We start from the raw sequence: 14,152 nt of genomic DNA on the forward strand, positions 1-14,152 counted from the left end.
TTTTTTATAAACCTGCAAATTTTCTTTTAGTCTCACAGCAATATTAGTTTAAAACATTTTTTAAACCGTTCTGTTCCAGAAATTTGCTATTTTAAACAGTTACTCAATCAACCCAGGTGGGTGAAAAGAGAAAAGAATTTGATGATGAGGAATAATCAGTCTTTCTTCAGAAAAACTGTCTTTGCTCCTGTATAGCTTCTATTTAAAATTAAATAGAGAGATATTTTATTTAGGTGGTAAATTAAACAGAAAATCTCTTTTTCCTGATAAATTTACTCTTATTTAGTGATTTTGCAATTAAACGTGTATTATCCTTCAAGCAAAATGAGTAAACTGTTCAACTCTGTGAATATTTGTAACTGTATCTGTTTTAAAAAGTTAATGTTTATTTTTGTACCTTATTTTTAAAGGATTAACAGTGAAATAAACTTTTGGTGAATGCTTCTCTGCATAAATACCTATTACTTTTTAAAATGTAAGATAACAGTGTTTTATTCAGCTTTGAGGAAGTTTGTTAACTCAGAATTTGCCTTACAGAAAAATAAAAAGACGATTAATTTCACTCTTTACCTAAAAAACGAAGTGAAACCTGTGATCTCACGTCTCGCCAGGAGATGTCAGTATTTCCTCAACAATTATAACTCCGTCACTTTTTGTGTTGTCCACTAGGGGTGCTATAACTTCCTGTGGCGTTCGGTTGACATCCTGTTGTTAGCCGCTTAGCTTGAAGTTAGCTTCGGCTAAACTCGGTCAAAATCAACATTTCTGAACGGATTTTTTACACAAACGTGGCAAAAGTTTTTGCAATCAGACTTTATAGCTTGAACATGAGTGTTTGGGACTGATAGTAGCTTCATTTAGTGATTTTAAGCGTAGTTTTAAGCTCCGGTCGTTAGCTTGTTAGCTTAAAATTAGCATCGCTAGCTTTGTTTAAAAACATCGTTTTTTGGCGAATTTTAAACTCTAACGTAGCAAAATTTCAGCAAGCAGGCTTCGAAGCACTTGACCAGCGTGTCAAAATCACATTAAAGTTACTTTTCAGCTTTAAAAAGCAGATTTTATTTCCCTATGAAAATGAATTTCATATCCGGGTCACGTGACTGAAATCACCAATTGCAACGCAGCGCAGGCTTGAGGGGAGATGACGTAGCACGTCAGTCAAACCTTCAACCAATGAAAGCGCTCCACAACAGTGAATTCAACCAATCAGGAAGCGTTTTCTCTACCTAGCAAGTTAGGTTAGCGTAAAATAGTTCGTCACTTTTTCGTCTTTTAAACCATCAAAATGCACTTTTTCTGCTAAAAATTGTAACGAAACAACTTCTAACTGTGTTCTGAGATGGCACTCAGCTTTTAAAACGTTTATCCATCTGTTCAAAATACTCGTTCAAACTGAACAGAACCGAACTGGTCACAGCCGGGTCTTAAAGCAGAACCTCGTACTTTTTAGACAGAATAACGTCTTCCACAGCTCATTAGCTCTTAGTTACACATAACAGACGTACCATTTCAGCTTACACAAGACTTATGACACAATTTCAGCTTTTAAAACATTGCCAGCCCAACGCTTAAACATGCAGCGTTTAGTTGCAGAGTGCAGCTCCAAGCGCGCAGCTCAGCCGCTGCGTAAACTTTACAGCTCATCAGCTGTTACTCTTTCACCATGCCAACACGTAAAATCAATTTACACACGGATTTAACAGTCATTCATGAAATTCGTACGAGCCACCAGTTTGTAGTGAGTCACGTGAGGTACGTGTCACTTGTTGTATGACAAATATGAATTATATATGCATACAATATTCACGAGTTCTTCATTTTTCTGACTGTAAATGTCGTGCATTGAATTTAACAGAAATGTAACGAGAGACGTTGTTTATCTTTGACCCATCAAATGAATGGAATCATTTATTTTCAGAATCAAAGTTTAACATCAAACATTTACATTAATTTGGCAAAATATGAAAATAATAACAGACAGTTTCACAGAAAATGAACTTCAAATCACTCGGCGGTGATTTGAGGACTTTGCTTAAGATATTTCTAAAATATCTGTACTGATTTATGAGAGAGAGGTGGGTTTTAGAGTGAAAGGAGATTATCTTACAGAGAACTGTGTGAGGGAAGTTTAATCTGTTTAACCAGAAATTGCACGCTTCGTCAGATCCTCAGCTTCTCACGGTACACTTGGTCAAAATAGAACCATCTACCTGTTGACGATGAATCAGCGCTGGATGTAGTTCCTTTCTGACTCGTTTCAGCGTCTCCGTCGAGAGCTACCAAACCTTCAGAAAGTCGTGCGTTGATTAGCTCAAAACAGAATTATAATCCCAAACGTTCCTGGTTCTTCATAACTCCAAACTCTTCATAACCGGCTGCACTCTCAATCTGCTCATTCTGTTGGACTATCGGACCTGTTGTCAGCTCTCATTCCAACATCTCTCAGAACTCTCATTCTCTTGGAATTCTGGAATCCATAATTCTCTATTCCTTCTCTTCTCTATATTATGAACTGAGAAGTTGCCACATTTTATTTGGGTCGACTTCCTGTTCAATTTAGAGCTTTCTGATTCGTGGAAGGACCAGAAAGAGGAGTGGATTTGTGACGTAAGATGTTATCATAAGTCAAGGATTGTTTACAACATACAGAAAAGATTATTGCAGCAACAGCAGACTTCGTGGAGTCTCACACTTTGTAATCTTTTCAAATAGTAAAACATGACATTTTTCTCGGTAACATTTTAGTTGACCGAAAACCAACCTTTAACATACTTACGACAGCTTGCTCATTTCAGACAGAAAATCAAGAAAGGCATATTCAGGTGATTTCTTCTCTGAATGAGGAACAAAAATCATTACTTACTGTTTATGTAAAATAAAAATTAGTAGTTCTTTTCAACCTGTAAAGCATTGAGTGAACTAACACAATTTGATTATCAAAACATTTGTAAGACAGTAATGATTATAAAGAATTGTCTTTTCTGCTTGATTAATTCAAGAAAGAAAGTTCATCAGATGGTTCAGACTTATTCAGATCAATGAAAATAACAGTCTCTGTCCATCTGGTAGATTTGAGGTTATCTGGTTCACTACAATAGGCAGGCAGGCATTAATTAATAATTTAATTAATTAATTAAATTACAGTTTTAACACTTTGCTATCAACACAGTCTCTCAGTGCCTGACTTTGCACTTTACCTGCTGAGGAGACTGAGGTCTTTTGGAGTGCAGGGGGTGCTCCTGAAGACCTTCTTTGACTCGGTAGTGGCATCAGCCATCTTCTATGGTGGTGTGTTTTGGAGCAGCAGCTTTTCATCAGTTGAGAAGAAGAAGCTAGATAAGATCATCAAGGAGGCCAGCTCTCAGGCTCTCATCGAGGTGGCAGCTTCTGTTTCTCCTCCTCCGTTTTTTTCCTTCTTCCTGCTCTGCTCTCTGTGTGTCTGAAGTGCCTGGGTCTCATCTCCCGAACATAAATTAAGAAGATTATGGATTTGGTATCGTGGGCGTTCAACTCTATTGATAAGATTTTTTCATCAAAGCGACAAGGTCCTGGGGAACCGGCGTGTCCAGCTGAGACTCACGGTGTGGGGTACGTCATGGATTCGTGGGGAGTGTGGCAGATGATGTGTCTCTCAGTCCTGTCTCAGGAGGATGTTGAAGATGTTTACGTATTTGGATTTATGATAGTAGGGACTCTGCTTTTTGGCATCGGCAGGGCTCTGTTTTATCGACTTTTGAAGAAGACGGCAGCAGTTTCGGCCATGGAAAAGCTCCCGAGTCAGTGTGAAGGTCTGGTCCTCGCTGTGGGAACTTTATATCGTCTGGTTTACGAGCTTAACTGTAAGGTGGAGACGATTGAGAATCACAGACCACCTGCAGCTTCTGGGACTCGTCAGCGTGGTGGGTTCGACCTTGAAGGAGACTCATAGCATGGATCAGTGGAATGGAATCCCACAATTAGGCTTTTTTGGAACCAGAACGCCCAGATGGATTCAAGGCTGAAGAAAAAATCTGTCTGCCTGAAGAAAAAACAAAAATCAAGCTTATCTAATCTGACTCCCAATGGCCTCGGGGACGGGCTGACTATCAAATTTCTCCTGGGACATGAGTACCCAAAGACAAAAGCTTCATCTATCGCACCCCCTCCCCCTCCCCCGAGAACTTTCTTTTCAAGCTTATCAGAACTGCTGGCTGAAACAACATCTTCAGAAACTGTGGCTGATCTGAAAAAAAACACTCATGAACAAATCTCAACACCTTGATGTCAAATGCAAATGTAATCATGTTTTAATTGTGCTGCTGGTAGAGTTTTTTTGATGTTTCAAATCGTGTCCTGATGGACAAGATGTGAAAGATCTTTTTTGTAATACCACTATCTACCCTCATGTTTCTCCCCTTTTCCTATCTAAGATTGGAAAAGGGAAAAAAAAATTTGATAGTCAGCCTGTCTCAGAGGCCACTGGGAGTCAGATTAGATAAGCTTGATTTTTGTTTTTTCTTCAGGCAGACAGATTTTTTCTTCAGCCTTGAGTCCATCTGGGTGTTCTGGTTCACCACTTGCTCAAGCCGAGATCGGATGCTTCCCTCCCTCCCTCTCCGCTTTGCTGCTCTGTCTGTCTGTGAAACTGCTTCTGAGACTCTGAGACTCTCTTGCATTTCTTCCGAACCATAATTATGGACTTGTTCTAACCAGTTGGTCCCTCAACTCAATTTACAACATTTCTTCAAGAGAAGACAGGCTTTAGGCGAGCCGATTTACCCTGTTGGCACGTACGCAGCTGGATATCTCATCGACTGGAAGACTTGATGATGTGTCTATCTCTGCTGCCATCTGTGGATTTTAAGGACGCATATTTAATTGGATTAACGATAACCGGTTCCTGCTTTTTGGATTCAGCTGGTCCTGGTATTTATCCACAATCAAGGAAGTCGTCAGCAGCAAATTTGGACCCGATCACGCTGCTTGCCTTTATGATGGTTTGGTTTCATGTCTGGAGTACCCGGACTCAAATGCTTTGGGCTGAATGGATCAGATCTTGGGGATTTTTACTCAGACATGTTCCATCGGTGTGGCCATGTTATTTTGGACATTTCGGAACCGAGTGGACCAAACACAGACTCAAGGTAGATGAACTTAAGTTCTGCCTGTCCCCAAAACAACTGTGTGTTTAAATTTTGGTCGCCTTGGTGTCCTTGAAGGCCACCTTATCTGAATTTCGCCTGGAGAACATGTGATCTGATGCTCACCACCCCCCTCCCTGAGGAATTTCCAACTGATAACCAGATGAAACCCCACTGAATAAACTTTGTGTCATCATTTCAGGACTCTGGATTCTCATAGTCATTATTCTTGGCCATTCCTCGACATCCCTCGAGAATGTTTATGGATCTCACCGGAGGACATTGACTGATTACAGTGACCTCGAGAGCATCTGTAGACGTTGTTGACCGGTCTCGTCTCTTCCTTCTTCCTGCTCTGCTCTTCAGAATGTCTACGTAAATATGTGCTTGTTTGTGCGAAGTGTTTTTTCATTATTAGGGGTTTTTCTCAGCCAAGAAAAAAGTCTGATAGGAATTTTTTTCGCCTCCAACTCTTACATGTGTCCAGTTAACCACTGTTTTTGTCTGTCCAAACAGGTCTCACTTGTAAATGAGTCTTCGAGGCTCAATGTGATTTATCTGATTTAAATAAAGGTTGAATGAATTAATGAATTATTATCTGATAAGGATAAAATGGCCGCGCTCTCCTGTAGTTGCAGCTTCGTGCACTCCGCCCATCTTTCGGACGACTGTACGTACATATTCGCGTTGTACCTCGGTGCAATTCCAACAAAGCTTATTCTGATTCTGATTCTCGGTGCTTGGATGCCCCCTCGACCCAGTGCAGGTGGTGGGAGACAGAAGGACTCCAGCTAAAATATCATCATTGCTGGACAACGTCTCCCACCCCACGCATGAAGCTGCTGCTGAACTGGAGAGCTCGTTCAGTGACAGGTTCCTGCTCCTAAATGCACAAAGGAGCGTTACAGCAGGTCCTTCCTCCAGCAGCTGTTAGACTCTACAACCATCACTGCTCCCAACAAACTCTATAAGGATTAAATACATCCTGACCTCTGCTAAAACACACACTCTGCCTATAATACTGTACTGTAAATAGTCTGTCCTTATCAATGTTCCAATACATATTGAACACTATTATTGATATTTTTATCTTATTTATTTATTTATTGTATTGTTTATTAACATTTAGGAACTTTTGTGTGAAATCTTCTTATCTTTTTATCTGTTGCTGCTGTTGCTGCTGTTACACTTGAATTTCCCATCCGTGGGACAATAAGGCTGTTTCTATTATATTATATTATATTATATTATGTTATATTATATTATATTATGTTATGTTATATGGATCTTCAAACTGAGCCTGGGATTCCAGTCATCCCAACAACATACGTTCACAGGAAACTCTTACTTAAAAACACAAAAACATAATTACCTTGAATAGGCCCAGGTTCCTGATTTCACACCAGTGAAGAGACGACCGGATGTGTCCCCAAAGTCTCAGACAATGGTGTGCACCAAATTGTAGTGGCTATTACTACAATGGATACTGGAATAATTAAATAAAGCAATTTGACAATTTGATTTCTGTACTGAAAGCAAAACTCAGGGTTTCATTTTGAAGTTTATTTATTGAGTTTCAACGAGAAGAAATCTGAAGTTATGCTGTTTCCTCCCAATGACACAATCACCAACCACTGCATCGACCTATCCGTTCTGTCACCGTTAGTGAAACAAAGAGTCACTAATCTAGGAGTGATACTTGACCCTTCTCTGAAACTCAACAATCATGTAAATATGATTGTTAAATCCTGCTTTTTCCAGCTGAGGCGACTGTCTAAGCTGAAGCCCATATTGTCCAGAAATAAGCTGGAGACAGTAATTCATGCATTCATTACATCCAGGCTCGACTATTGCAACTCACTCCTTTTTGGTATCAGTCAGACCTCCATAGCTAGACTCCAACTGGTCCAAAATGCAGCAGCCCGGTTTTTGACCAGCACAAGCAAAAGAGAGCACATTACTCCTGTTTTGGCCTCACTACACTGGCTTCCGGTTCACCTTGGAATCAAATTCAAAATACTCTTGTATGTCTATAAATCACTAAACAGCTCTGCCCCCTCCTATCTTACTGATCTGCTCCAGCCGTATGTCCCACCACGTTCTCTCAGACCAGCAGACCAGTTGCTCCTAACAGTCCCAGGAACCCGTCTCAAGCGCAGAGGTGACAGGGCCTTCTCTGTAGCAGGACCAAGACTTTGGAATGAGTTACCTCTGCTCGTTAGACAGGCCCCCTCCCTCACAGTTTTTAAATCTCGCTTAAAAACACACTTTTATTCCCTGGCTTTCTGCACTGTGTGATCTGTGCTGAGTCTGTGTGCATCACACTGTGTTGGTCATGTTGCGGTTGTTGTTGTTATCCATTACTGTTTTTGTTGGTTTCTACTTTTTGGTGTCCTGTTATGTAATCTGTTGCTGTGTGCTTGTTCTGTTTGTCCATGTACAGCACTTTGGTGTGCTTTGTCACTGTTTAAAGTGCTATATAAATAAATTGATATGGTATGGTATGGTAATATGGTATGGTATGGTATGGTATGGTATGGTAAGTACAAAACATTGTTGAACACTGAACAGCTCAAAGACCAAAATAAAGACACCCCCCCCCCCCCCCAAGAGATGTTATCAGACCTTTTTATACACTTCTGCTTACCTAGTTTTCTTCATTCATCCTTTATTTAGACAAGTAAATCCCATTGAGCCTGGAGGACTCATTTACAAGAGAGACCTGATTTAACAAAGAAAGATGACAACAATGGACAACAGCAACAACAATAAACAGTTATAAAAAGGCATACAGATTATTTTTTTTTTTTTTTACGAACAGGATGGCTAAAAAAAGAAAAGTAACAAAAAACGGCTAGATTCTAAGGCGAATGTAGAAAACTAAAAACAGGAACGGGTCTGCATTGGTCCCTGCAAGGAGTCCAAAAAAATCTTAAAGCTACTTAGAGAGGTCAAAGGTCAAGAGCTTCAAATCTTTTTGGAAGATATTCCAGGAAACAGGAGCGGAGTAGGAGTAAAGATCATTGCACAAGCACACACTTTCACTTCCCCTAAGACTTTCATTAACCCTAAGACTACACTATATTAACAGCGACTGGGAAATGTGCACTTTATTAAGAGTGACTGGGAAATGTGCACTTTATTAAGAGTGACTGGGAACTGTGCACTATATTAACAGCGACTGAAAACTGCACTATATAAACGGCGACTGGGAACAGTGCACTATATAAACCGCAACTGGGAAATGTTCACTATATTGCCAGTGACTGGGAAATGTGCACTTTATTAAGAGTAACTGGGAAATGTGAACTTAATTAACAGCGACTGGGAACTGTGCACTATATTAACAGCGACTGGGAACTGTGCACTATATTAACAGCGACTGGGAACTGTGCACTATATAAACAGCGACTGGGAACTGTGCACTATATTAACAGTGACTGGGAACTGTGCACTATATTAACAGCGACTGGGAACTGTGCACTATATAAACAGCGACTGGGAACTGTGCACTTTATTAAAAGTGACAGTGAACTGTGTAGCTCAAACCTGTAGACCAGCTACTGTCCTGAGGATCAGTAAATTGTCTGATTGCTGTGTTCTGCAATTTTTTCAGGCAGCATTTCATTTGTTTTCAGCGTTTGTCACAAGTTCTGGAAGTTATAGTTCATTTAAAGTCAACATATTTTTTTGTATGTTACATTAATGACAGATGTTAAGCTTTCGTTTTATTTAGTATTTCTTTTTTTTGGTAGTGGAGGGGGGGAGGGTGGACTGCACCTTTAGTTTTTGTGGTGGATTTTGCTGATCTATACTTTGTGCAGACTTCTTCAGTCTAAATAGCAGAAGGATCATTTTTATTTTTATACTTTGAGACTGAATATTTTACTAATTAGTTATTGCAGTTAAATTAACCCTTGTTTTTTATTTTATTTCATATAATACTTGAAAGCAACACGTTAAGTTAATTTTGTCATATGACTATGATTTCTGTTTTTTTTTTGTTTGTTTTGTTATACTGTATCTCAAAATCTATCGTTATCTTCATAATGCTGTGTAACCTCACGATATTATGTTTGAGCCATATCACCCACCCCATTCCAGGTGGATCTTCAGCTGTTCACAGGGTGACAGTTTTTCTTTGTTCCAGGTATGGTCTGCGGTACTCTGCCAAGGTGCTCAGAGACACCCTGAAGACCAAGTTCCCTACAGCCGGCCAGGAGGAGCTCTACAAGGTGAACCAGTTTTCTCTTTGGACCTGTCTGAAGAAAGTCCTCCCAGAGACCGGCACCAGTTCTTACTGAGCTCACATAGCTGGGTCGGGTTCTGTTCCCTGGCCCCACATCAGATCCCTCCTTCTACATCTGAGCACTGCAGAGGTTCTGGTTCTGAGGGTCCCAGAAGACCCATATAGCCCTTTTCCATTAGTCAGAGTCAGAGTTTCTTTATTGTCATTCGCACCACATGTGGTACATGTGGTGGAACGAGATTATATTCACAGGGTCCCAGTTACATCCAACAATAAAATGTAAAAGAAAAACAGTAATAACATCTAAGATATGAACTAAGAAAAACATCAACTAATATACACTAAGCACTGATGGCATAAAAACATTACGTCAAACAGCAGCACGAACATGAGTCTGTGTGAGCAGATTAGCACAAGTGAACAGATCAACATGAAACAGATCAGCAGCTCAAATGTGCTGTAGTAGTAGTAATGGTACAGCACGGTCCGACTCGGCTCGGTACGGTTCCAAGGCTTTTCCGCCAGCAATTATTCGTGGAACCGGCCCCTTTTTCAGGACTTTTTTCTCTGGGGTTCCAACCGTACCGAGCTGGCCTTAAAACGTGACTTCAGAACACTGTCGGTCACTGATTGGTCAGGGGGTGGAGTCACTGGTTGTTTGAGAAATTTTCACAACATTCGATCCGCCATTTACAATAACTCGAACTCAGAGGAGCAACTGGATCCCTTTTTAAGATTTTAAAAACCGTAATGACAACATTGTGGTCTAATGCTAAAGTTCAGGCGTTTTTTTGTGCTTGGTGGGCCACGACAAAATTCAGAGCGAGCTAGATGGAGCTCCGCACGTCCTCTCCACCAGAGCCTCAGAGCCCCCTCAGGCCAGGCAGGGCATCACCCCACAGCTCCGAGCTCTGCTGGTCACCGCAGAGGATCCTCTGAGCTGCTGACCCGCAGAAGCACGTGAGGCCGGGGCCCTGAACCCGAGCCCTGGCAGACGGACGAACCGGGACAGGTCTGGGATAGAGGGTGGAAACAATTTAAAAAAAAAATAATATGTGTAAAAAATATTATTATTATTATTTTTTTATCAGTTAAGATAAAAATTTAAAAATAAATAAACAGTGCCGGCTTTATCATGAAATCCTGTTTTTACTTTAATGACTTTATTAAATAATCTGTTAAAGTTAACTCAGCTGAAAAATCATAAAAAGACACAACATTATTGGATCTCAGGAATATTTCCCTCAAACGTGTTTAAAGAAGAGATTCAGCATTTAGTTCAACTTTATTCTAACCCACAGAAGAACATACCACAAAACAAGAATTAAACTTTAAATCAAAGCTAAAAAAAAAATCTGTGAGCAAAAAACAAAACCACAGATCTAAATTGAACAATAAATGTAAACACGAGTGCAAATACATCAAATGATGAAGAAAACGTATAAAATTTTCAATATAGATGTTTGTGTAGAATCTGGTTCACCTGAGATTTAATGGTGAACGTTAAAAGTAAATTTGTAGGATTTATTTATATATTATTTATATACAAACCGGATTCCAAAAAAGTTGGGACACTAAACAAATAGTGAATAAAAAGTGAATGCAATGATGTGGAGGTGCCAACATCTAATATTTTATTCAGAATAGAACACAAATCACAGATCAAAAGTTTAAACTGAGAGATTGTTTCATTTTAAGGAAAAAATCTGTTGTTCCCAAATTTCATGGCGTCAACAAATCCCAAAAAAGTTGGGACAAGTCCATTTTTCCCACTGTGTGGCATCCCCCCTTCTTCTTCCAACACTCAACAGACGTCTGGGGACAGAGGAGACCAGTTTCTCCAGTTTAGAAATAGGAATGCTCTCCCATTCATGTCTAATACAGGCCTCTAACTGTTCAATCGTCTTGGGCCTTCTTTGTCGCACCTTCCTCTTTATGATGCGCCAAATGTTCTCTATAGGTGAAAGATCTGGACTGCAGTCTGGCCATTTCAGTACCCGGATCCTTCTCCTACGTAGCCATGATGTTGTGATTGCTGCAGAATGTGGTCTGGCATTATCGTGTTGAAAAATGCAGGGTCTTCCCTGAAAGAGATGACGTCTAGATGGGAGCACATGTTGTTCTAGAACCTGAACATAGTTCTCTGCATTAATGGTGCCTTTCCAGACATGCAAGCTGCCCATGCCACAAGCGCTCATGCAACCCCATACCATCAGTGATGCAGGCTTCTAAACGGAGCGTTTATAACAACTTGGACTATCCTTGTCCTCTCTGGTCCGGATGACATGGCGTCCCAGTGTTCCATAAAGAACTTCAAATCGTGACTCATCTGACCACAGAACAGTCTTCCATTTTGCCACACTCCATTTTAAATGACCCCTGGCCCAGTGCAAACGTCTGAGCTTGTGGAGCTTGCTTAGAAATGGCTTCCTCTTTGCACTGTAGAGTTTCAGCTGGCAACGGCAGATGGCACGGTGGATTGTGTTCACTGACGATGCTTTCTGGAAGTATTCCTGAGCCCATTCTGTTATTTCCTTGACAGTGACATTCCTGTTTGAGGTGCAGTGACGTTTAAGGGCCCGGAGATCACGAGCATCCAGTAGAGTTTTACGGCCTTGACCCTTACGCACAGCGATTGTTCCAGATTCTCTGAATCTTTTGATGTTATGCAAGGTTGATGATGATAACTTAAACGTCTTTGCTATTTTACGCTGAGTAACACCATTCTGGTATTGCTGCACTATCTTTCTGTGCAACAATGGTGGAATTGTACAAAAAAGTTCAATCTGGTCCTCTGGACATTCAAAAAAAACAAAAAACAAAGCAAAAAAATCTAGAAACGTTTCGTCTTTCATCCAAGAGACTTCCTCAGTCTGAGGGGCTGTTTTCAACTCAGTCCCTTAAATAGCACCTTCTCAGAGTGGATCAACCAGTTTGCTGCTGACAACCAGAACCAGCAGATCACATGCTCAAGAAGGACCATCAGCCTAACAATGGATCATTAGCACCTGATGGCTGTTTACTGTTCACAGAGGGCTGAGTGATACTAGCAATCACAGCATTGTAAGAGGGGGACAGTTGAACCCGGAGGCCTCCACCCCTGTTTAATGATGGACGATTTCTTTTCACAAAGATGGCCTCCTTTACTCCTCTCTCAAACCATCGTTCCTCTCTGTCCAGGATGTGAACATCTTCATCCCTGAAAGAGTGACCTCTGACCTGGAGATGAGTGTAGACCGCAGAGTCCTGGCCTGATGATGTTGATCTTCTGTGCTGGTCCATCCTTTTGGCCAGTGGCTGTTTAGTTTCCCCGATGTAAGACTGATCACCCTCCTGACACTGAACAACATACACAACATTACTCTATTTGTGCCGGGGGACTGGATCTTTGGGATGAACCAGTCTTTAATGTATTTTGGGGTTTAAAAGCCACTGGGACGTTATGTTTAGAAAATAAACGTCTCAGTTTCCCTGATACCCCCTCAACATACGGAATGACCACTGGTCTGGGTCTGGGTTCCTCCTTTTCACCTGATGGCTGACTGGAGTCCTGTTTGGGTTTCTTCTTTCAGGAAGGCCCAGTTAGGATATCCACATTGCTCTAGAGCCTGTCTTGTGTAGGATTTCTCCTTCTGCCTGGCTCCTGAGCTAGTGGGGACGCTGTCTGCTCTGTGGTACAGAGTCCTGATGACTCCTAACTTGTGCTCCAAAGGGTGATGGGAGTCAAACTGCAAATACTGGTCTGTGTGGGTGGGTTTGCGGTACACCTCAGTTTGCAAATGTCCTCTATCAGAGACTGGTCTGGTCCAGAGGACCAGATTGAACTTTTTTGGATTTTTCTACCTGGATTATTGAGCATGCATCAGGATAAATGGTGGAATTGGTGATCCTCTTACCATCTTGGCTTCTGAGAGACACTGACACTCTGAGAAGCTCTTTTTATACCCAGTCATGTTGCCAATTGACCTAATTAGTGTTAATTGGTCTTCCAGCTGTTCGTTATATGCTCAATTTCCTTTTTCCAGCCACTTATTGCTACTTGTCCCAACTTTTTTGGGATTTGTTGACACTGGGAAATTTTGAATCAACATATTTTTCCTTTAAAATGTTACATTTACTCAGATTAAACTTTTGATCTGTCATCTGTGTTATATTACGAACAAAATATTGACATTTGCCATCTCCACATCGTTGCATTCAGTTTTCATTCACAATTTATTTAGTGTCCCAACTTTTTTGGAATCCGGTTTGTATATATATACAAACAAGACTATATAGTTTAATTTGATCATTTTAATAATCTGTATTTTTTTTAATTTACCAGAAACTTCAAAATAAATTCTCACCTGTACTGAAACCTGGTCCAAGTTTAAGTCATGATTATGAGCTAAATCCAGATTTTATCCATTCTGTGGGTGTGTGACAGTAATAATCTGACATGAATGATGTTTTATCTGGACAAACTCTGAAGCGTCCAGGTTAACCCTTTTTTTTGTCCAATAACTTTATGACCATTCATGACCCTTAGGGAAAAATGTAAATGCAAAAAATGCTGTTTATTTTATTCACTAAATAAAACTAGGCAATCTTTTAGAGCTAACTTGGCCTGAAAACATCAAATTTAAATGTTATTTTAAATCTTCAGGCCATTTTTATCATTATAATTTAATACTTCCCAGAGCCGTATAAAGTTAGAGAGTTGCGACACTCCCATAAACTCCCATAGATTCCCATAAACTCCCATAGACTCCCATAGAAAGAATGGATTGTGAAGTCACGTGGG

The 14,152-nt window shown here is 40.5% G+C and overlaps 1 protein-coding gene across 1 annotated transcript in view; it reads left to right on the forward strand.

The window, feature by feature from the left end:
• The window catches only part of LOC119409767 (ras GTPase-activating-like protein IQGAP3), a 143,551-nt gene that overhangs the window by 86,837 nt on the left and 42,562 nt on the right, over positions 1–14,152 (forward strand). Inside the window, 1 exon segment of the mRNA XM_037676665.1 lies at positions 9,271–9,355. Coding sequence (XP_037532593.1) covers positions 9,271–9,355 — 85 coding nt within the window.

The sequence above is a fragment of the Nematolebias whitei genome, chromosome 5 (assembly GCF_014905685.2).
Source record: "Nematolebias whitei isolate Nwh7 chromosome 5, NemWhi1, whole genome shotgun sequence".
Classification (NCBI taxonomy): Eukaryota; Metazoa; Chordata; class Actinopteri; order Cyprinodontiformes; family Rivulidae; genus Nematolebias; species Nematolebias whitei.